The 23,092-nt window shown below is 35.5% G+C and overlaps 1 protein-coding gene across 9 annotated transcripts in view; it reads right to left on the bottom strand.

Annotated features, from left to right (window-relative positions):
• The window catches only part of MCPH1 (microcephalin 1), a 249,251-nt gene that overhangs the window by 182,510 nt on the left and 43,649 nt on the right, over positions 1–23,092 (bottom strand). For 7 of the 9 annotated variants that reach the window (XM_063074610.1, XM_063074628.1, XM_063074637.1 and 4 more), the window contains 2 exons: positions 21,775–22,950; positions 14,090–14,205 (listed from right to left, as the gene is read on the bottom strand). In XM_063074610.1, the coding sequence (XP_062930680.1) occupies positions 14,090–14,205; positions 21,775–22,950 (1,292 nt within the window). The remainder of the gene's footprint in view (positions 1–14,089; positions 14,206–21,774; positions 22,951–23,092) is intronic. The other 2 variants (XM_063074618.1, XM_063074681.1) reach the window with 2 other exon arrangements.

Genomic DNA, 23,092 nt, shown 5'->3' with positions numbered 1-23,092 from the left:
AAATAAACAAATGGGACTATATCAAACAAAATCTTCTGCACAGCAAAGGAAACAATCAACAGAGTGAAATGACAACCTACAGACTGGGAGAAAATATTTGCAAACTATACATCTGAGAAGGGACTAATATCTAGAATATACAAATAATCAAGCAATTACACAGTAAAAAAAAAAAAAAAAAACCCACATGACCCAATTAAAAAATGGGCAAAGGAAATGGAGATTTTTCTAAGGAAGACATACAAATGGTCAGCAGGCACTTAAAAAAATGCTCAACATCACTATAATCATCAGGGAAATGCAAATTAAAACAACACTGAGATATCAACTCACCCCAGTTAGACTGGCTATAATCAAAAAGATGAAGAATAACAAATACTGGCGAGGACATGGAGAGAAGGGAATGCTCCTACAGTGTTGGTGGGACAATAAATTAGTACAACCCCTATGGAAAACAGTATGGAGGTTTCTCTAACAACTACAGATAGATCTACCATATAAGCCAGCAATCCCACTTTTAGACATATACCCAAAGGAATGGAAATCATCATGTCAAAGGGATACCTGCACTCCCATGTTCATCATTGACAGCAGGTACATTTACAATAGCTAAGATATGGAACCAACCTAAGTGTCCACTGACAGATGATTGGACAAGGAAAATGTGGTATATTTACACAATGAAATAGTACTCTGCCATAAAAAAGAATGAAATTCTGCCACTGGCAACAACATGGATGAGCCCGTAGAAAATTGTGTTAACCGAAATAAGCCAGGCACAGAAAGAGAAATACCACATGTCCTCACTCATAAGTGGGAGGAAAGGGAAGAAAGGAAGGAAAGAAAGGAAAGAAAGGAAAGGAAGGAAGGAAAGGAAGGAAGGAAAGGAAGGAAGGAAGGAAGGCAGGCAGGCCACAACAAAACATTGAACTTTCAGAAGGAGAGAACAGACCTGCAGATACAAGAGGTGGTAATGGGGAAGGCAGAGCGGGTTAGGGAGTAACTGGGTTAGGGACACAAAGAGTAATTATGATTTGTAATCATGAACATGCTAATAATACTGATTTGATCATTACATACTGTACATAAATACTGTTAGTCAACTCTATACCTCATAAATATGTATAATCAAGAATAAGTAAATAAATATTCCAGGAATAAATAAATTTCACTGAATTAACAAAAAATAAAAATAAAAAAAAAGATAAATTTTGGGAAGAGTTGTGGTAAGACTGGAGGTAAGGTGAAAAAATATAATAAACGTTTACAAAAGCCTGGATGAGAAAGGATGAAGGTCAGCACCAAGCCGATGGCAATGAATGAAGACAAAAATAAGGTATTGGATTTAAGATAATTGGGAGGTGGGACAAATGAGCCTTGATACGGGATGTGGGGAATGTCCAAAGACAGCTCTGGGGTTTCTATCTTGATGGAAATGAGAACACAGGAGGGTGAAAGCGAGTGAGTGAGCAAGTGAATCGAGAGAGAAAATGAATGTAAATACCTGGAAAGACAGAAGTTTAAGCTTTATGCAATTAGCAATGAACATCTTTTCTATCTATTTATCATAAGACCTGAGGTCCAGAAGTTTGCTATACAGTTTAAAAAAAAGAGCTGCAATACTCAAACTGTAGTAGTCTCCCTTGTAAAGAGATTAAGAGAAAAAAATAACACAAAGCACGTTGGAATGGTATGAGCTGACAGAGGAAAGAAGAACTTTTCCTAATTTATAACAGGATGGTAAAAATGATACCACTTATTTTATATATGTCTTATAGGAGTACTACTGATATTCTCCTTACGTTTGAGACAACACAAGTTAAGATCCCTCTTTATATTTTCTACTATAAACTATAATTTTGGGTTAAGAAAGCATCCATGAAAGGAAAGTACAACCTATGATTCTTCAGCACGGTCAAAGTTAGGACATGGTTTGGAAGCCCAGAAGTTTAGGTGTAGTCATGTGTTATTTGTATTCATCAAATATGAGAAGAAACAAAAGCATGAAGCATATATTTTAACATTTTAGATAAAAGTATAAGGATCTCAGAAATGAAGTAGTACAACAAAATTGTATTATCTGGACAGCCTCAAGAAAAGCGAAAACCTTTATCTTCTTAATTTGAGTATATTAATATAAAATTTAACTTTCTCACTGCAATTTTGGTCACATCTTCTCACCTATCTAATTCAAGGTATGTATTACAGAATGCCTACTAGAGAAAAAAGAAAATAGCCCTTTCATGTTTTTAACATTGTTATTCAATGGAAAAAGAACATATAGGACTGTTCCTTAAAAGGAAGAGCTCTTGTACAAACACTGTTCTACAGCACCAAAGGGTAATCAAAGCGAACATTGAAAAGGTACTCATATGAAACAATCCACTAATCAGTGAGAAACAATTAACAGATAAGAAACACTGCGTTTAATTTCAGCCAAAGCATTTTCTGGAAGTTCGAAAGAAGTGAGTGGAGAGAGAGAGAGACAGAGATGGAGAGAGAGAAAGACAGAGATGGAGAGAGAGAGAGACAGAAAGAGAGAGAGAGAGAGGGAGGATGTGAATGTTTGGGAAATAGCCTAGTTGATTTTGTTTTAGTAAGATCAAAGGTAGGTCAAATTAAACAAATGTACCTGTTTCATCAGTGATAAAAAAGAAACATTTTAAAAATAAAACATTCTTTGGTATCTTTTGGGTTTAGGTACCAGTTCTTAGGTAAACAGTAAAACGTTTCCTTAAAAAGAAATGAAATAAGGAGATAATGCATATATTTGCAAAGACTGTTGATCTTCACTACAGATATGAGCTCACCTAAATATATGGGCACTATCAGAATCATATATTTATGTGAATTTTGACTACAGAGAAAATAAAGAAGAAAAAATCAATATGACAAAAGACAAATTCAGGAAAAATGCCTTCAAATCATTTTCTGAGGATATTTTATTATCTAGATCCCGGGAAGATACCTCATTTAAAGTGTCTTCTGAAAGACTCAATCTATAGACTCAAGACCCCAAATCTTTTAAACAAGTACCACACTACATATATCCTTCATGTTGTTATTACCCCTTTCTAATTTGATAAATTCTATGCTCTAAAACTAGGTTCACTGCAGAAAACTGGTGCTAAAATCTTTAACTTTCTAATATTAACAGTTTCATAACTTAATTGTCCTTCTGTATATCTTTTTTCCTTATGTGAAATGTTTTTTATTAGGAGAATTCCAGAGACTCTTAATATTCAGTTTGCTTTTCCTGAAAAATATACCTTTTCTAAATGTTCTTAAATAACCCAATAATAGTAATCACTACAGCATCAGTATCAGTTTTGAATACTCGCTATATTGGATAAAGATTTTTATATTTTTTGTAATTTAAAAAACAGAGAGAAAATGTACAACCAAGTAATTCATTAATGTCCAAATTGCTAAAATAATACATACACATCCTCACTTATTAAGATGTCTTATCTAAGCAAATTTAATATCTAAAACTAAAATGCCTGTTGGGTCTACACATACACCCATCTCCTGGCTCTGAGTGTGGAGAGGGATTAGAAGCAAAGATGCTATATTGACAAAGACACCTGATGCCAGATCCTGTTTGTATACAATCCATTCTCCACTAAACAGAACAGGGGTTAGGGCGGGGGCAGGGAATGTAAAAATGTGCCCAGAATATCTTGGTATTCTAGAAAAGAAAGATGTGCTTAAACAGAGCGTGTGCAAAGGACAGCTTAAAGGGGATCTCACTAGCTAAATCTGGGATAACCTGAGCATTCCCCCTTCCCAAATGAATGACAGTAATGAGTTATAACCCACCAAGTAAAATAAGAATTCATAAGTCCACGTGGGGCAGTGGCAGGAGCAGAAGAACTGCAGAGTAGGAAAGAAGGTGGGCAGAAGTGAGGGCTAGGGGGTCACATACTCTCACGCTGCAGAACAGAAGGAGTCAGTGAATACAGAAAAACTGGCTTCTGCACTTTGAATCCATTGGTATGGCCTTAAAAAAAAACCTGTGCTTAAACTGCTTAAGTTCACAAACTCCTTTCACTAACTAAGTATAACCTCAAACTCACCAAAACAAATAGGCTCAACTAGGGGAATATATGCAAAATAAATGGGGCTCCCTGGATAGTGCTATTATTTTGAGAAACAGATTCATACCTCTATCTTGCAAATCTCCAAGGGTTACACCAAAATTTTCAGTCCTTTAAATTGTTTCTAATTCCTAGTTTTCCATTTTCCATTCTTTTTGTTAAACTTCAAAAGGCACAACCCTATCCATGCTGAGACAAATTTAGTGCTCCTTTTAATGAACAGAATTAGATTATAAATAAATAGCAAATATGTTTAAAAATGAAAAGATATTTTTGCAGACAAATAAAACTACATTAACTTCAAAAAACGTTTTCAAAATTGAAAATCACTGACAATGAAGATCAGAATAAGAAGTGCTTCATACCAATTTATTCCAGTTTGATGGTCATTGTGTATCATATTATTTTCTTACACAGACTAACCATTGACATATGAACTATATCTTAATTCATATCCAAAAGCCACAAAACTATATGCCAAAAATCTATTTAAATCCCTATTTTATTTTTTAACAAACTCTATTATAATGACTCATTGATTTTGAATTGCAATTTTTAGCTGTCACTCTATTTAACCTCTTTCCTTCCAAGTAATTGTTTTTATTCCTTTAAAAAAAAAAAAAATCTGAACTATCCTGGAGTAATATCCAATAATTTATACTCCTAAATATCATTTAGAAGGCAATAACTTTTAAAGAGAGTAAATAGTTAAAAAGACTTAAGGGAAGGCAAAATAATAAGTATCTTATGATTGGGGAGGATATAATTGTTCCTTCAGAAAAGAGACTTAACAAAGCCTGCTTGAGAAAACCACCCGCATTTAAAGTGAAATCTAGCCTTTAGGACAAATGTATATAGCTATGCATTTCTATGTGTATACTTTACATCATATCTGAGGAACATAAGTGAAACAACTTGTCCCTTATTAAAACATTGCTCTGATGTCAGTGGAAATAAACCGTAAAATCTGCAAGCCCTTTCTCGCTCCCTCCTCCCTTCCTCTCCTTGGTTTGCTCTTTTGGCTTCATTCTCAGGCTGTAGCAGTTCCAGGAGACACATCCAGCCACAACAAACCTCTCAGAGCACATTTCTTCCCAGGGCTATCTCAAGAGAGAGAACATTTTTTCCAGAAACCTCCCAGTAAGGCTTCCCTTTACATCGTACTGGACTAAAATGAGTCATATTCCCAAACTAATTACTGGTAAGAGGAACAGAGTGACCATGATTAACTTAGACTAGTCATCTGAGGATAGAACGGGCACTGAGTGGGGGCAGTGCAGAGGGGTGGGGAGATAACACTTATGTGTGAACAGCTCCCCAGCAAAGTGGCTGCTCACTAAAGAACAGGTATCTGTACCATGGAAGCTCAGGACTGAGCATCTTCCACTTACTTATAGTTCTTTTACTCCTGCCTTTTTTAAAAAACATAAGTATTCATGTTTGCTATTTCAGCAAGGTATTATTTTGTTTGAGTTTCTGCATATCTCAAATTAATATTTCTAAACTAATATACCACAGTTTACTATCATCTAGTCAACATCCCCTAAATGGTAGAGGTTTAGTAAGCTAGACCTTAGAAACTAGCAGCTATCACTATTTAATTGCGCCTGCATAGCTCTCCTTCGCCCAGCACATTGAATGCCTACCAGCATTCAACGCTCTTCTGTGTCTGTGGATCTCTCCAGTGGGGACTGTACTCTGACCTTAGCCTCTGCCTTCATGTGGACCAAGATGACAACTGAGGGCACAAGAGGATCCACCCTGACTGGCTTTCATGTCCACCACCTTCAGTCCAAAACACATTTGATGATTGCTGAACCACACATTTTATAATGCATGCAAAATTAGTCATTCTGTATTGAACATGGAAAACAAATTAAAGAAAAGATAAAGCTCTTTGAAGATTCTATTTAATGTTTTCTATGGAAATATTTTCTCATACATGACAAGAAAAAATAACATGCTAATGGGAGCTGAAAGCTACTGTTAGGCCATCAAGAGGCAGCTGGTTTTTAAATGACTTCATAAAGTAACATCTGTGGGCAGATTCCACACCTGTCACAACGAAAACATCCTAACCATTGCCAACTTTGGGTACACTTTGCCAAAGTGATTTATCAAAGCAATTACAAGTGACTGACACTTAAAGGGCCTACCCACAAGACAGGCCCCATCTCACTGTGTATAGCAGGTCTGAATGATGGAAAACTACTTACATGGACATTTACAAAGGGTATCATCCTCGAGGAAGTGAGGCAATTCCCTAACTGTGTAATAAAAACATACTCACTTTTTTTTAAGAGAAAAAAAGTAAGTATCACTTTCATTTAGATGAATCACTACTATTTCAACTTGAAAGTTACATTAAAAATCAAAACCACCCACAAGAATATATGCTTCCCAGCCAAGTATACTATCTAATGGCAAACAGCCAAAGTCCTGCAATTACTGCGAATTGTAAAACCACATTCATAAAATATTAATGTCTCAATTATAGCAGTGAAGTGCTCATTCTGGGATCTTTTCCTTAGAGAAAAGGAAACAGCAGGCAAAATAATCTATTTTAACTAAAAGTGGCTCAAATATCCTATTTTCTTTATTCAAGTAGGCTTCTATATCCCTCCTGCTCTCTTCTTAGCAGATCTTAGACAGCCTATCCAGACTGAATCTGTAGTAGATCTTTCTAGTCTTCTCTTGGAGTCCAGTATTTCTTTTACTCCTATTAGTACCCTTCCATCTTTCCACTGCAAAATTCCTTCTTTGGAGAAGCTAGACCCAAATTAGTTGTAATTCCAAATCTACTGCCTCCACCATAAAGACATGATTAGAACTCTCTGAAATATACTTTCTTTTCAGCACCTTCATGTGACTGAGAAATAGAAAACTCAACCAAAAAAGAGGTAATAGTGCTCAATAAAAGACAGCTATTAAGAGATTGTGTACAACTTACACAGGTCTATAGACAGGTCTCAGTTGTTTTAGGATGTTTCTAATGATATTAGAGATGAGGAATTCATTTCTTAAAGAACTCTGAGGAAGCAAATCAAAGTAATGCCTAAGCAGGCATTACTGACTACAGAACTCATGTCTCCTGGGTGAGATGACAGGGTACATGCCAGTGGCTAAAAGAGATGTGGCTCCATCTCAGCCCTAACAAAGGCTCTCCGCTGGGAGGATGACCATCCTCTCAGAACTATTTGGGAACCGTTACAAAAATATACTCCTACTTTGCCTCCCCCTAGGCCTGGAGATTCTATTTTGCCCCAGGAGTGGCTATGGTCAATAAATCCAGTAAGAGACATAGTTTGGACTATCCTGGAACTTTGAGGGCCATTTTCATTAAAGATACATGACAATCTCTGGGGAGTAGAGAAGGGGGGAGGCAGAGTGACAGAGACCCAATCTACTTCCAGTTATAGCTACAAAACAAAGGACAGTCAATATCTGGACACAATTTTCACACACATTTGGGCTGAAAAACATAGCTAACATTCTTTAAACATGTCTATGTATCAGGTACTATCCTAAACTCTTTGCATGTTTCAAGATATTTAATTATCATAAATCCTTTGAGATTGGTACTATTATTATCTCTGTTTTATACACAAGGAAGCAGAGGCATAGATACTACGTAACTTGTTCAACACGACAGAACCAGTAAGCAGCAGAGCTGGTATTGAAACCAGGCATTTTGGCTTGGGAGTCAACACTTAAGCAATACACTGCAATGCACAACCTTGGAGAAAAGAACCCATCCTTTACTGATTCAAGACCATCTCACAAGTTTAGGAAGAACATTAAAAAAGAAATGAAGTACATGATGATCATGATGATGATGGTGGTGGTGGTGGTGGTTAAGGGCATCAGAAAAGATTCAAACATTCATTCATTAATGCATCCCTTATTTACTCAGAAAATATTTACGAATCACTTATTTTGTGTGTGGTCCTACATTATGCTGAGTCTTGAAAGATGAATAGGACACAGTTTATGAGGGAACTTCAAAAAGTTCGTGGAAAGGTTTGTATTATCTTTTAATTCTATTTTTCCACGAACTTTTTGATGTGCCCTTGTATGTCCTTATGGGCTCATATTTGAGCAAAAATGTGAGAACAAGCAATTATTAGAACACATGCAAGCTAATACTCATCATTTGTTTTCCACCCTATTTAAGAAACTTTTAGAAATTTAAGCATTCTACCTGGTGTATAGTATTTTTTCTCTTTAAACCACTGTCAAAATAAATATACTTTACCATATTTGGTCCTTCATTTCTCTCGAGGCTTCCAAGCTCATGAAAGCCACCTGCAAACATTTCTGTGCTCTGGCCCACAGCTTGTCCTCTCATGGAACAATCTGGATTGGCAGAGATGGCCCCAAAATGAGATTTAAAAACTTGGCCACTTATAAAAAAGTTATCCAGTTTGTGACTCACATTAAAAATTTTGCTGAGAGGGCCGACCCCGTGGCACACTCAGGAGAGTGCGGCGCGCTGGGAGCGCAGCAGCTCTCCCGCCGCGGGTTCGGATCCTATATAGGGATGGCCGGTGCGCTCACTGGCTGAGCGTGGTGCGGCCAGTTACAAAAAAGACAAAAAAAAAAAAAATTTTTTTTGGCTGAGGGGAGTAATATTTTGAACAACAACAACAAAACCCCTAAGTAGTAAAATAAGCAAAATAGCAAAATACCTTGGAGAGAAAACAAATAAACCCATATTCATGTATTTTTACCAGAGTACTAGCATTAATCTTCCATTTAGCTTATTCAGGCTCTATGTCTGACAATATCCAACAAAAAACAAAGAAAATAAGTCAACAGATGTCTTGACATTTTATATTTCTCCCTTTGAAAAGATACATAACTATCTTTCCTTGTCAGTGATATACATATTAGAAGCTAAGATTACAGAGGTAATAAAATTGCTTAACTGGATCCTCAAAATAAAAAAGGCTCAACAAATTTATAAATACATATTTAAAATATTTAAGTCTAAAAAAGATGACTCATTTTCCCATTGATTTATAGAGTGACTTTTCCCATTAAAAGCTGGTAGTAAACCAAAAAATCTCTAATGGAAGCTATAGCTCTGAGATCTTACAATTCTTTATTGAATCTCATTTGTTTTCACTCTTTAAGAAAAACTGAATTAATGTCATTTTAGATGTTTAGTGTGTCTTTTGCAAATAATGACTTGAAAGTTCATCTTAAAAATCCTTCTAGTTGACTTGGTTTCTCATTGCTCTTTTCTCAAAGAAGCATTTATACCAAAAACTGTATTTAGAAAAGTTTTCTTTTTTTAAATGACCATTAAAATTCACCCATTATTTCCAATTAGGTGGACTAAGTAGCTTGGAACAACCTCCTCACTGTGATCAACTAGAAAGGCTGGACAAGATACAAACAAATAAGGACCAGCTATGTGAAAGCACTACCCAGCTGATAAGACAGCGAGTTATGGAAAAAGAAACTCTCAGAAATGAACCTGCATCCCAGAAGCCCATATTCCCCTGAAGATAGTTGGCCTCACAGAGACATAAGCTCAACTTCAAATCATCTCAATCCTGATAGGAAAATAAATAAAAAATAACCAGATATACTAGACATTGAACATATGACTGAAAATTAAGAGAAGCAACAGATAATAAAATCAGAAACTAAGGGGAGCCACAAAATGGAGTTATAAGGTATAGATCTCAAAATAAATATGTCTAGTATGCTCAAAGAAATAAAAGACAAGATTAATAATTTTGGCAGAGAATTGGAAATGATTCAAAAATTCAAATAGAATCATAAGGACTAAAAAATACAATAAATAAAATGTAAACTCAACATGCAGGTTTAGCATCAGAACAGACTTATAAAGAGTAAAAGGTAAAATGGAAAAGAAATCAATAGAAAATATCCAGAATGAAATAAAGAGATACAGGAGGACAGAAATATAGGAAAATCAGGAGGCATGGGCTATAGACGCAAAGGATAAATACATATGAGTACATTCCCAGCAATGGAGGCAAAAAAAACAGATAAAAGAGATAACAGCTGAGAATTTCCCAGAACAGATCAAAGAGAGGAAAGCCTGTGACCCTCAAGCAAGCTAACAACAAAAACAAAGCTCTGATACAACAATCTAAGGGAAACTACAGAAAGCCAAAGATGAGAACAATCTATGCTTAGAACCTGCCTGGCTGACTTTAGCATCTCTTTTCTTGTAGGTTCCAATACCCATTTCAAGGACACACCTTCTGTCAAGGCTGTGCTACTCTACCCAGGCTACATGCTTTCCCATCCTTCCAACCTTCATGCCTTCCACCCTGCACCTTCATATCACACAGAATTTAGGATTAATAGCTCTCATCAGGCATGTTCTTCAAGGCTGTTCAGTTAGGACTTACATGTATGTGCTACTTCAAGTTTCAGATTAAAGAGGAAAACAAGATCATTGGGACAATGACATATCTGAGTTTCAAACCATTTTCATGACTACAGAAACAGCATGTAAGTATTAACTGATGAAAGGTATTTCCTGCATACATGCTTATTTCAACATTAAAATTCAATTACAATTTTTTTTTTTAGGAAATAGCAACAATTTTTGTGGTTAATCAAATCTAATCCCTTAATATAAATTTATACAAAAAAAGATGACTATGTTAAAAAGTCTCAATTTCAGTTTAACAGATTATCTAATCTAAGAAAGAACAAAAACAAGCAGGTTAAAAGCGAAGTTTCAGTGGAAAAAAAGGAAATGATTGAGATATTAACATTAGCCTCAAGACTAACATTATATTTGTTAAGTCACAAGTCAGAAATTTCTATTTAATTCACCAACCCAATCCTTCTACAATTCTCCAGTAGACTTTTAATACCAGGAAACCAAATTTAGCAGTTTTGTTGCCTCATTACAACATGATATCGACATATCAACTCCTCTTCCCGCCACCACCAATTAAAAGATCTCAAACCACTGCAAAGCTGTATCTTTAAAATCAAAGCTGTATTTTAAGAAATTTGTATTATTCCTCCTTCAACCTGTGAAATGATAAACATGATTATTCATCTCTCTACACTACTATCTAAATTTGCTTCCAAAACACTTTTTAACCCACAAGGTAACATATCAGGATTTTAAGCCTTTGTCTTTAATTTTAAAGGGTCTAAACAACGAAACAAGATTCTATGAGAGTGTTTAGAAACAAACAAAACTTCTGGGATAAATTATTTTGGTTTCCAAACTTTGGCTCACATTAGAACCACCTTGGGAGTTAAAAAAAATCCTAATGGCCACGGTGCATCTCAAATTAATGACATCAGAACTTCTGGAAGCATAAGCCAGGCACTGCATATTTTTTTAGATCTCCAGGTGATTCCAATGCAGGTGGGATGCACCACCTTGAGGAATTGTAAGTTCTTGATTCCTTAGAGAAAAGGCTGTGTGGTGACTGGAACAGGAAGAATGTTATATGAAAGAAAGAAAATCTTCTGCTATTAGCAAGATATCATACCTAAGGAGAATTATTTCCTCTCCCTGAGTGTTATTTCCTGCCTCTAAAAGAAGGGAATTGTGCTGGAATGGTGGCTGTAAGAAGCTGGTTGGCAGCTCACTTGTTATTACACAAACACCACCTGGGAGATGCTGGGCCAGAGGATCTCAAGTAGGGCCACAGAATCTCATATTTATTTATTTATTTTTATTAGAATCTGCATATTTAACAAGTGCTTCAGGTGATTCTTCATGTAGAACCAGAAGTAACGAATCCTTTTCAGCACTAATATTTTGGTATTCTAAATTATGAGGAGTGAAAGTTTACTAATACATTTAAACGATTTTTATTTTATTTTAACATTTACTTGTACATTTGTGGGGTACAGTGTGTTGTTTCAATATATGCAGATACTTCATAATGATTCACTTAGGGTAGATAGGATAATTTTGTACCCGTTAGTACACCACATCTCCTCCCTGCAACCCTTAAATGATTTTTAAAAGAAGAGTTAAAACAAATTGGAACAGGTTAGGTAATTAAATTTAAAATATTTTTATTCCTGAGCATGTCAGTTGAAGGCAGATGTGTAGGTATGTATATATTACTTTGTAATTTGTTTTCCTCTTGACTACTTTTTTTATTGACATTCATGACAATGAAACTACTTCACACTTACGTAGCACTTACCACTTGCTCCATAGAATAATGCTGGGAAGTCACTCAGGTCAAGGGACCATATTCCTCCCCAAAGGCATATCTCTAACCCAGCTTTTCTACAGACCCACCCCGCCAGGTCAAGGGTAATCACCAGGCAGAAGACAGCAAGTTCAAACGTCTGAAAAATTAACTTCCATAGTGGGCAAATAAGAAGGTCAAACCTCACTTTTTGATCAGACAAGATGGAGCATTTTTATGGTTAGTAACAAATTACACACCAATATTTATTGAGCATTTTTTAAAATGCCAGGTATAAGACCTCTTACTGCAACAATAGAGATGAGTAGATACAACTGCTTTCCTAAGAAATCTGAGAGGGCAGAAGATAAAGTTGAAAGATCTAAAGCAGAGGATGAAGAAGCTGCCAAGAAACACATCCCTAGGAGCAGCACCTGAAAAATGGTCAGTGGATACTTACAAACACAGGTTGAACGAATACCAAAAAGGCTTTTTTCTTCATTTATTCCTAAAGGAAATAGGTCAAATGGCCATGCAGCACTTAGGAAGACCGGGTAACAGGAAAAGAAAACATAAACTCGGCCATAGGGGTCACCAGCTTTCTACAAAGGGCATAATCACTGGGAGGCAATACCTTGGGGAAGGTCCAAAAGGTTGTAACAGACCCAGGAATAATCAATTGCAATTATAAAATAGGATGCCAAATACCTTGGTGTCGGTTATACTACTAATATGTTATGGGGACCTGGCAATTTCTCTCTCTGCAAATCTGCTGCTCTACCTTTCCATTTTTGCTCCATTTTTTCCCCAAGAGAAACAGGAAAGCACCAGTAAAGAAATCTAAGTTTTTTCTACAAATTACAACAGACTTTCATGGAATCTGTGTAATTTTAAATGTCTGACAATTGCCAATATAAGGAGCAAAGGTGTCATGTTTCTCTTGCAGGTAAAATGCAGCAGCTCACCTGTCCAGGCCTGAATATCATGAGTTGTATGCCCCAACACAGATTGGAATCTACTATGCTTTTCATTTGTTGCTTGTTTACCAGTACAGTTTTCCCCTACCATTTTGAATTCAGGTTTCACTGTATTATACTTCCTTGGCCTCATAAAAATGAGGCACAAGATAATCCTGAATGGCTAATTTTAAATTTAACCAGTGAGAGCAGATACTGAAGGATCAAAGGATTTTAAACCTTCCTCACATTATCCATGTAAGCCTGCCCTGGTATAAGACAACTTTTTTAGAAGAGCTAGGTTTTAAAGCTGAAGCCTCAAAGGAATGAATGTCCCCAAAGTGTTAGTATATAAACCTTTCATTCTGATGGCTTGGGGCTAAACCTTGATTAGTTCACAAACAAAAGACATTTGGATTTTCTACCTCCTACCTAGTAAATATTCTCACTTTTTTTCTTTTTTTTGTTTTTTGCAGCTGGCCAGTAATGGGGATCCAAACCCTTGACCTTGGTGATGTAATACTGCACTCTAACCAACTGAGTTATCTAGTAATATTTATTAAGATTATAAAATGGCAATAAATGCTAGCACAACCCACATTCACTGCTGGAGGGAAGGCGTAGACATTTTTATAAGCCAGAAATGCATGGCAAAGTGGTACAAGAAAGCTCACTCTATAAATAGTAACTCTTTGTCCTGAATGAGACCAATCCTGTCAGTATTATATTCAATGAGTTTTCCAACATTCATCCATAACCAATTTTTAAAATAAAACACAAGGTGGATAGACTAGCTTATGTTTCATTAACCCAGAGTAGAACATTACGATGTAGTAGCATTTGAAAGATGAAAATAGTATTTTCACACACTGACCTTTTTGCCTTTTTCACTTTTCTTTGAATCCTCGTGAGGTTTGATGAGGTCCTTAAAGCCTTCACATGAGCCATCTAAAACATCATGCCTTGTTGGTCCATTTTTAACACCTAAAACTCAAGTGGATTGAAGATCTTAGAACTCTAATACAACTTAAGCAAAACAAAAAATAAAAATTACATTTATTCACACATAATGGTAACAGGAAACTGTAGGTCTTTAAAATAAACATTATGCACCTCCTGCTCTTTGAGATCTACTTAGAACTTTCAGTTTATCCCATTCCCAAGCAATTCACTTAACTCAGTGGCAGAACAATTTTGTCTTTCAGGTTACAAGCTTCTATACCATCACAGTTGCCCATTTGATAATGCAAGAAAATGTATGCATATACTTTATGCTCTTCCTCCAACATAGCCCAGCCTGACAAATGTGTCTTATTCAGCTTGGGCTACCATAACAAAATACCACAAACTGTGTGAATTCAACAATGGAAATTTATTCTCTCAGTTCTGGAGGCTGGGAAGATCTGGGTGCCAGCATGGTTGGGATTCTGGTAAGGGCTTTCTTCCTGGCTTGCAGACAGCTGCCTTCTCACTGAGTCTTACTATAGTCAAAGAGAGAGTGGAAGCAAGCTCTCTGGTGTCTCTTTGTATCTTTTTATAATGGAACTAATCACATCATGAGAGCCCCACCCTCATGACCTTATGAAAGCCAAATTATCTCCCAAAGGTCCTATCTCCAGATACCATCCCATTATGGGTTAGTTTCACATTTGAATTTGGAGAATTCTGTCTACAGCAATGTTAATGACCATCTCCCTTTCAAAGTCATACATCTTAGACTCTTGTCACTCCCAATTTTCATTCTAACTTCATGATGCACATGATTATCTTAGTTTTCATAAAATGGTCAAATACAGAGACAAGAACTTCACAGCCCCAGAATTTTAATCATTAAGTTATATTGCCTGAAATTTCACCATTTAGAAATTTTGGAGGTTAATAATATCATCAAAATACAAACACATCAAGGAAAGTTAGAAAATGGTCACTCATTCACCTCTCAGTGTGAATCAGTTAAATCACAACTTTCACCTACTCAACAGAGGTAAGTGAGATTAAGAAAAAGTTTTGATATTGAGGGAAGAGAGGATGAAATTTCAATTGTAACCACTTTGGAGGCAGAACCAGGCTAAGGCAACATAAGAACATGTGTGACTTAAACACTAAGAAAGGTAGGGAGATGAAGTGGATGTTGAAAAAACCACAAGAGAAACATGGCCTGGGTCAAAGTTTTGCTTAGAGCCAGGGCCTCAAAGATAAACTCTGATTTCCAATATCTGTCTTCCACCACATGCTACTTTCCTACTTCTAAGACATGGAATTGAGACTAGTAACATCGGTACTAATAATACATCTAAACAATAAATATTTGTACAAGGCACTTGGCAAGAGTTAGGATTAAAAGACCTTCTGAAGGTTGATTTAAGCATCCATAATTTTAACATATATAACTTTATATATATTTTTTTAACAAAAATGTTACATGTTATATATGTTCCAAAAATCAGAATAGTGAATTATTTAATAACAACGTAGAATACAAAATCTTTAGACTAGGGAAACCTTAAAAGACACCTAGAAAAAAACTCCTTTTCATATATACCTTTAGGATATGTACAAGTTACTCACAGGTTCTATATAAGTAAAACTCAGCTAACAAGAGACTGTACTCATATTCATCTGCTAAAATGTCAAGTACACTTTATTAATTATGAACAATATAATCATGATCTTCAACAGACAATGTAAAATTCTTTATCATTGTAGAGATAATTAAAATGAATTTATATATGTAAATCAGTTCTAATAATATATAACAATATAGGTTAGTTTTAATACTATATAACTTTCCCATTGGAAGTAATCTCGTCTTTTGAATTCCCTGATATTTCTAAACAGATTATCTTGACTATTTCCCTACTTGTCTAAACTCCTTGAGAGAAGATAGATCTTTATATTAACCTTATCTCTAATTATGTTTATTCGAATACCTTGGACATAGTAGATGCAGAGTAAACATCAGATTCATAAACAAACAAACAAACAAACAAATGAACAAATTAATCAATCGGTTAAACAGTCAATACCCTTCCTTCCTTGAGGTCAGCCTTTCTGTTAAAGCTTACTAACATACACTAAGCTGTAAAGATTGTGTCCTGTTTTACAGCCTCAGTGAGTGAGGTTGGCAGACTGTGGGGAAAAGCACCGAGAAAACCACTCTTCTTAATACACTGTGGATTATTTGAATTGTCAGAAAGTGCAATAATTACTCCATTTAAAAATATTTAAAGAATACATGTACACCTCCTTATTTGCTATATAGTACTTCATACTTCCTCTTAAATGAAAAAATACTCAGAATATGCAAAATATTTTACATCATATAAGAATAGCTAAATGTCTACACTTGGGTGGGTTTAGTTCTTAAATAAAGCACATACAAAACATTTTTAATTAACTCCATTTTTAGAATAGTATATACCTTCCGATGATTTCAATGAACTGTATCAACAACATCAGTAAGATTATTAAACTTTCACACATTGCTGCAAAACAAATTTGGAATTACAAAAGTAATTCCCTGCTTCAGGATTGTGAATTATAAACAAATACATATAAAAATGTACCTTTTATAATTACTATAGCATTTTTGCCCATAATTTCCCATCAATTAAATAAAGTTATAATCCAAATGAACCCCATCTTGAACCATATTACTCCTTTAATCCAGGATCAGTGACCACCAACCAAGTCTGCACAGGTATTATCATTTCCATCACTAAGAGATCAATGCACTAAGACAAAACAACATTGAGTTATAATAGCTATAATGTAGTTTAAAATACTTCAGTATAGACTCTATAATATGAAGAATGTGTTAGTTTGGCCCCATCAAAAATGCACACTCCAGGAGTGGCCAGCTAACATGTTAACCACACTCCAGAGACAACTATAAATCTTTCAGCCCAATATTAGAGGCTTTGCTAACTGGCAAGACAGATGACAGAAATGAGCTGTAACTGGTGACACATCAGCTTGTTAATCAGCATAATGGATGTCAGAAATAAATTCTCATTGGTTAAATTCCTGGATTCAAGAAAACAGGATAGATTTAAACAGGGGCACCCTGACCCCACGAATGAATAGAGCATAAAAATCTAGTACACACTATTGTCAATATCCCTGGGGATAATACCCAAGGCTTGATCCCTAAATGGCGCAGGATAAACTACAGGGTCAAGGGTATCTGGTGACCTGATGCTGACAGTAAGTTTACAGAATCTTAACCCTAGAATATCAGCTGCCTCTTGTAAACCTTTCAGATCAAGTAAGGATAGTCAACTAAAGGATAGAGAACTCGGACTTCAGCATATCGGCTTGCCAATAAGTTTGTTTAATAAATGTCTGTGTGTCTGAGATTTGCCCTCATTAAGAACTGGTAGATGGAGCTGGTAGAAGAGCAGCTAACCATTACTATCCTCCAAAAATTGGTGACTATTATCTATGAGAAAGAACCAGTAGTTGGGCATGGCCAAATTGCTCCAGTAGTTCACAACTCACAAGTACAGGGTGCCAACATAAAATTCCATCATGTGCAGCAAAGAAAATCTATTTTAAATCAATGGACAAGAGGGGGTGTGGGTGTGGAAAGGACTTTCTGTTTTGCTGATAGACACATGGCACCAGTAGAACCATGTCAGCCCTCTTCATTAGTAAGAAGCAACTAGGGGCAAACTGTGTACTAGCTCAGGATGACCAAATGACTTTATCTACTTGGCAATTCAAATGGACTTCAGGTGGTTATCTGAAGAGCTATATGGTTATGTCAGAGGGCAGGTGTGAAGTTATTTGGACAAATAAGTAACGTCAAGCTGCTTTATAAACTTCCTGTCCTGTGCAGTCAAAAGTTCAAATGAGTAAGATCTCCACTCCCAAATTTGCCTGGACCTTTTTCCTAAGCTCAAACTAATATTCTAAAAAGGTTTTTCAGACTGGATGCAAGACGTAAAGGGAATTTCCATATTTCAACACCAGTTTGCAAAACTGAGGAGCTTCTACCTAACCTTCAATTGGAAGTGATTAATCTGCATTTTAAGGACATACTGAAAAGAACATATCAACAGAAGAACCAAAAATTCCGTAAACATTTTCTAAGCAATAAATATGCTCAATGAAAATCAACTGCTTGGGGACTGATATCATTATTTGGCAGTACCTACATGTGTGAAAAGGCATTTTCAAAGGAGAAATACATAAAATCTTATTACAAAAAAAAGTTATTATATATCAGCCTTAATAAACATTTGCAATCAATTTTGGGGATGGAAATAATCAATTTGAATCCCAATTAAACAAAATGTTATTCTTCCTTCCCTGAAGAGAATTCTACCTTTCTCATGAGTAAACTTATATTACAAAAAATTGTACTTAATTTTATTTTGAGCTCCATCAACAAAAATTCTGTGAAAAGGCTCATTATGTAATTTAATTATGTACGTAAGTGCCTACATACCTTGATTTGGCCTCTTGGCCCACAAAGCCTAAAATATTTATTATCTGACCCATTACAGAAAAATGTTGCTGACACCTGATACAGACTATAGTAAAAAATGAAATAGATCTATTGATACCAACATGGAAATAAATATGACATATTAAGTGAAAACACACACCCACACACAAATTTTAAGGCACACAGGACAATATAATTGTATGTATGCGGAAAATCCCCTTAAAACATCTATTTGCATTTGTATGTCTACGCACATACACACAGATGATGTCTAGAAGGAAATCTTAAATTACTGACAGTGATTGCTTCTAGCAGACAATCTAACCCACTGTTTGCTCTCCATAAAGTACCTAGGGTTACGTGTAAAACATAAATCAGATTTGGTTACTACCCAGTTCAAAATCACCAATAACTTCTCATCACACTTAAAACCACCACCCCCTTATCAAGGACTGAAGGCCCTAATGATCTGGTTTCTGGCCACCTTCTGACCTCCTTTCCTACCCATCTTCCTTCAGCTCAACCAGTCGTTGATGCGTTGACCTCCTTGTTCCTGCAAGTTTTTTTTTTTTTTTTAACTTCAAGATATTTGTACTTGCTGTTAACCTCAGATTAAAAATTAAAACATGGTTTCAGCAGGCTCCCTCCTCCACCTCCCTCAGGCCTGTGATGTAATGTCTCCTGCTCAGAGAAGATGCCTGGGCTGCCTCCTCTAACCACCACTTTCATGTCTCACATTATTTTTCTTTTTATCACATATTGTTCACTGGCTGACACTATGTTACATATTCACTTACTGTCTGTCTTCCTCTGTGGAACAAAGCCTCTATGAGGGGGGCACCACATGTTGTTTCATTCCTGTTATCTCCCCACCCACTAGAAGAGTGCCAAGGGCTTAACAAGTACACAGCTCACTTTCAACAGTTATTAAATGAATTAATGAAACGAAGTCAGTCAGGAGCATGAGATGGGAAAATTTTATTCTTTTTAGCAATCTTTGTTACATGTGTATCGATTATAAAATTAGACAATAAAAAGGTAAAAAGAAAAATTTTTTTATGATTTTAAAGATTGTTTTAAAAAACAAAATTAGGTCTCCCCTTAGTTCCTGTTCTACTAATATTGATTACTGAATCTCTCTGTACTTATTCTTGAATCCTTTATTATACACTATCTTAGATATCAACAATAGCATCAAGTAAAACTGAACTGAAAACAAAACAAAACAAAAAAATTGAAAAATGACTTGTATTTCAGCAGGTACGAAACCTTCACTTAAACTGAAAACTTTATGGTTTTAACTATGGTAGATTTCCAAAGAGAGCTGGTTTACCTGAGTCCCAGTTGGGCTGACAGCGGACATTTACAACATCAATGAGTCTTAAGTTTATTATTTTTTTAAAAAGGGGGGAGGGACTAGATTCAGGATAAGCCACATCTTTTCCTGTCTTAGAATGCAATGATTTTTCTGTCTCTTTATAATGACGTCAAGTAAGGCAGATGACTCTAGAAGATTCCATTGTATCAGGATATACAGAATGTTTCTGAGTCATAGCAGGGATGGCTCTTGCTGTATATACACATTGTGTGAAAGCCCACATCATGTGATCACCGAAATCTTCCTCCCAGTCACTCAACTGGGGCCTGTCCCTCATCCTCTTCTACTTACTCCAGACCCTTGGGGGCTGCAGACACTGGATCAAGTCCTGTAACAAGAGGTACATCTGCTTCCAAGGACTATCACACTCTAGACAACACTGGAACTTTAGGCTGTGCCATACTGTTTGAAACCACCTTTTTCCCACTTAATTTATATTCGCATGTCATTAAGTATTATTCAAAACCTTAAAAAATACACAAGATAAAAACAAAGAAGAATGAGAAAATAAACTTTAGGAACAGGATATTCTTAACAACCAAAACAATTCTACATATCTACTGTTTTATATTAACTTTAGGGTCAATATAATTTTAAAATAAATATTCTGAAAACACATAATAAGCCAAATTTAATATATGTTCAGAAAGATAAGATATAAATAAGAGGTTAAAATATACAAAATTATTTTAATATTTTTGTGAGATGATTCTGGGGAGTTAATCCTCAAGAAAAAGATATGTAATACATCTGTGATTATTTCAACCCCCATGACCTCTCCATCTTGAAAAAAAGTGGTTAAAACCACTTGAAGAGTAGAGAAATGATAAATAGTAAATTTGGTGAAAATGTTTTTTACTCTTGCTACTTTTGCTGTAATTAGTTCATTATTATGCTCTTCATTATATAATTTATTATTATGGTTACAATTATATTATAGATAGGAATAAATCTGTTTAAATGATATATACTTAAAACAAAATAAGTAGAAGTCAAACAAAGCCTGTTACAAATGAACTTCTTACTGCTCAAAAATGCTTTAAAAAATATTTCCTTGGAAGGCCTGGTCTGTTAGCTCAGTTGGTTAGAGCACAGTGCTTAACACCACCAGGGTCAAGGGTTCAGATCCCCCTACAGGCCAGGTGCCAAAAAAAGAAAGAAAAAAAATAACAGTTAAGAATATTTCGCTATAGTTAACACTGTCCAAAGTTTCTTCAAAAATGAACATTGATAACGTATTTCCAAATTTACCTCCTCTTTCTTGATAGAATCAGTGGCTTATGCTACCTTAATTTCCCTTCTAAAATAAACAGCCTCACTATAATGAACCTAGATTTTTAAAAACATCGTCTATTAGTATGCATCTTTACACAACAATCATGTTATAAGGTGAGAGAGACTATAATGGAACAAGGAAAAGGCATTTGCTCTAGTCAATTATTCATACTAGGTATCACTTGATCTTCTGAACTGTTAAGAAGGAAAAAGCTTAGAAAAATGTATTCCTAACAATGGATTTGATCAATAAGCCTAGAAACTCCATAGGGCAGCAAGTCATCTATTCCTAAAGAATTTATCATTAGAAAACATCAAACATACATTCTCTAAGTTTAAAAAAAGGGAAAACACAGGAAACAATTTAAATTACAAAAATGTGATAAACTTAAAATATGTATGCACTATTACATATTTGTATAACAAAGATATTTGGAAAAAGAGATTCACATACTTCCACTATATCCTCTGGATAAGTTCTCCTTTTCTTCTGTAGATTTCTCCACATCACAACCATCTACAAAGTTTCTTTTACAGTCACTTTGTGCTTCATCACCTTCAGAGAAATTCAACATTTTTGAAGTGGTACCTTCTTTCTGCATGCTTTTTCTGTTTTCTTTCATTTCTTTACTGTTTCCTTTCAAATGAGTTAAATCGCCATGATGTCCTTTTGGATGGGCAGGGTCATCAATGCAATGAGAAAAGTTGCTTCCATCTGGGCATGTATCTTCTCTCTGCTGAGGGCCAGCCTGTCTACAAAACCCTGGGGTCTCTTCAGCGGCAAGTGTTTCCCCGCAAGTCATGCAATGCAAAGTTGTATTGCCTTCATCGTTTGCAGGTTTCTGAGTAGTGGAGCTGGTTTTTGCTGTTAAATTGGTAATGTTGACTGATAAGGGTTTTTCACCAATGCAGGAAAAATCAGACATCTCTAACACAATTGTTCTCTCCCTCTTAGAAAGACTTCTTCTGCTGTTGAACTGAGCAGGGCTTGATGATGGCTGAGATTCAGGAAGAAGATTCTCTGAGTTCCTTTCTCTAAGATTATCAGGTGAAAAATAATCATCATATGAGGACTCTCCACAATCAAGAGTCTCAACAGTAGGTCTGGTCATGAGCTGCAAGCTATTCCCTGACTTAAACAGCAGCAACCGTGGCATCATAGATTTCCTACAGTACCTCTTTTGCTTTAGTTTTTCTTCTGGAGATGAGTGTAAGTCCTCTGAAGTTCTTTTTCTCTTTGTTGAAGAACTGTTGTGTCTTGAATGTATGAAAAGGCAGCCTTCTGTTGTAGATAATGTAGGAGACACACTGTATTTCTCATCAAACATCTCATTATACAAACCTTCAGCTTGCTTTTTGTCAGGGGTAACTGTTTCACCTACAGCATCTCTTTGCCAATTTATTTCTTCCTTTGAAAGATTGTTCATGGACTTCTGAGGACTTAATTGATTGAGGTAACTGCAAGATGCTGATGAATGAATACTATTTGTTTTCAATACAGGTGAAGAAATACACATATCACTTTTAATTTCATTAATGGATCCTCCCCATTTCCTTTCCTGATTTCCACATCCTGAGTTTCCACAAAGATCATCAGAAAATGAGTGTAAACCATCAGCAAACGATTCAACTAGAAAATATTAATAAAAAATTAACTTTTAAAAATGGCTTGAATTATAATTTCCAGTTAACCAATAAAATAATACTTTTTAAGCACAGCTATTAGTTAAGAGTATTGACCATATTCTGTTCTTCTCATTTCCACTTAAGGA

Source organism: Cynocephalus volans, chromosome 1, assembly GCF_027409185.1.
Source record: "Cynocephalus volans isolate mCynVol1 chromosome 1, mCynVol1.pri, whole genome shotgun sequence".
Taxonomy (NCBI): domain Eukaryota; kingdom Metazoa; phylum Chordata; class Mammalia; order Dermoptera; family Cynocephalidae; genus Cynocephalus; species Cynocephalus volans.
This window is presented reverse-complemented; position numbering and strand designations above follow the sequence as displayed.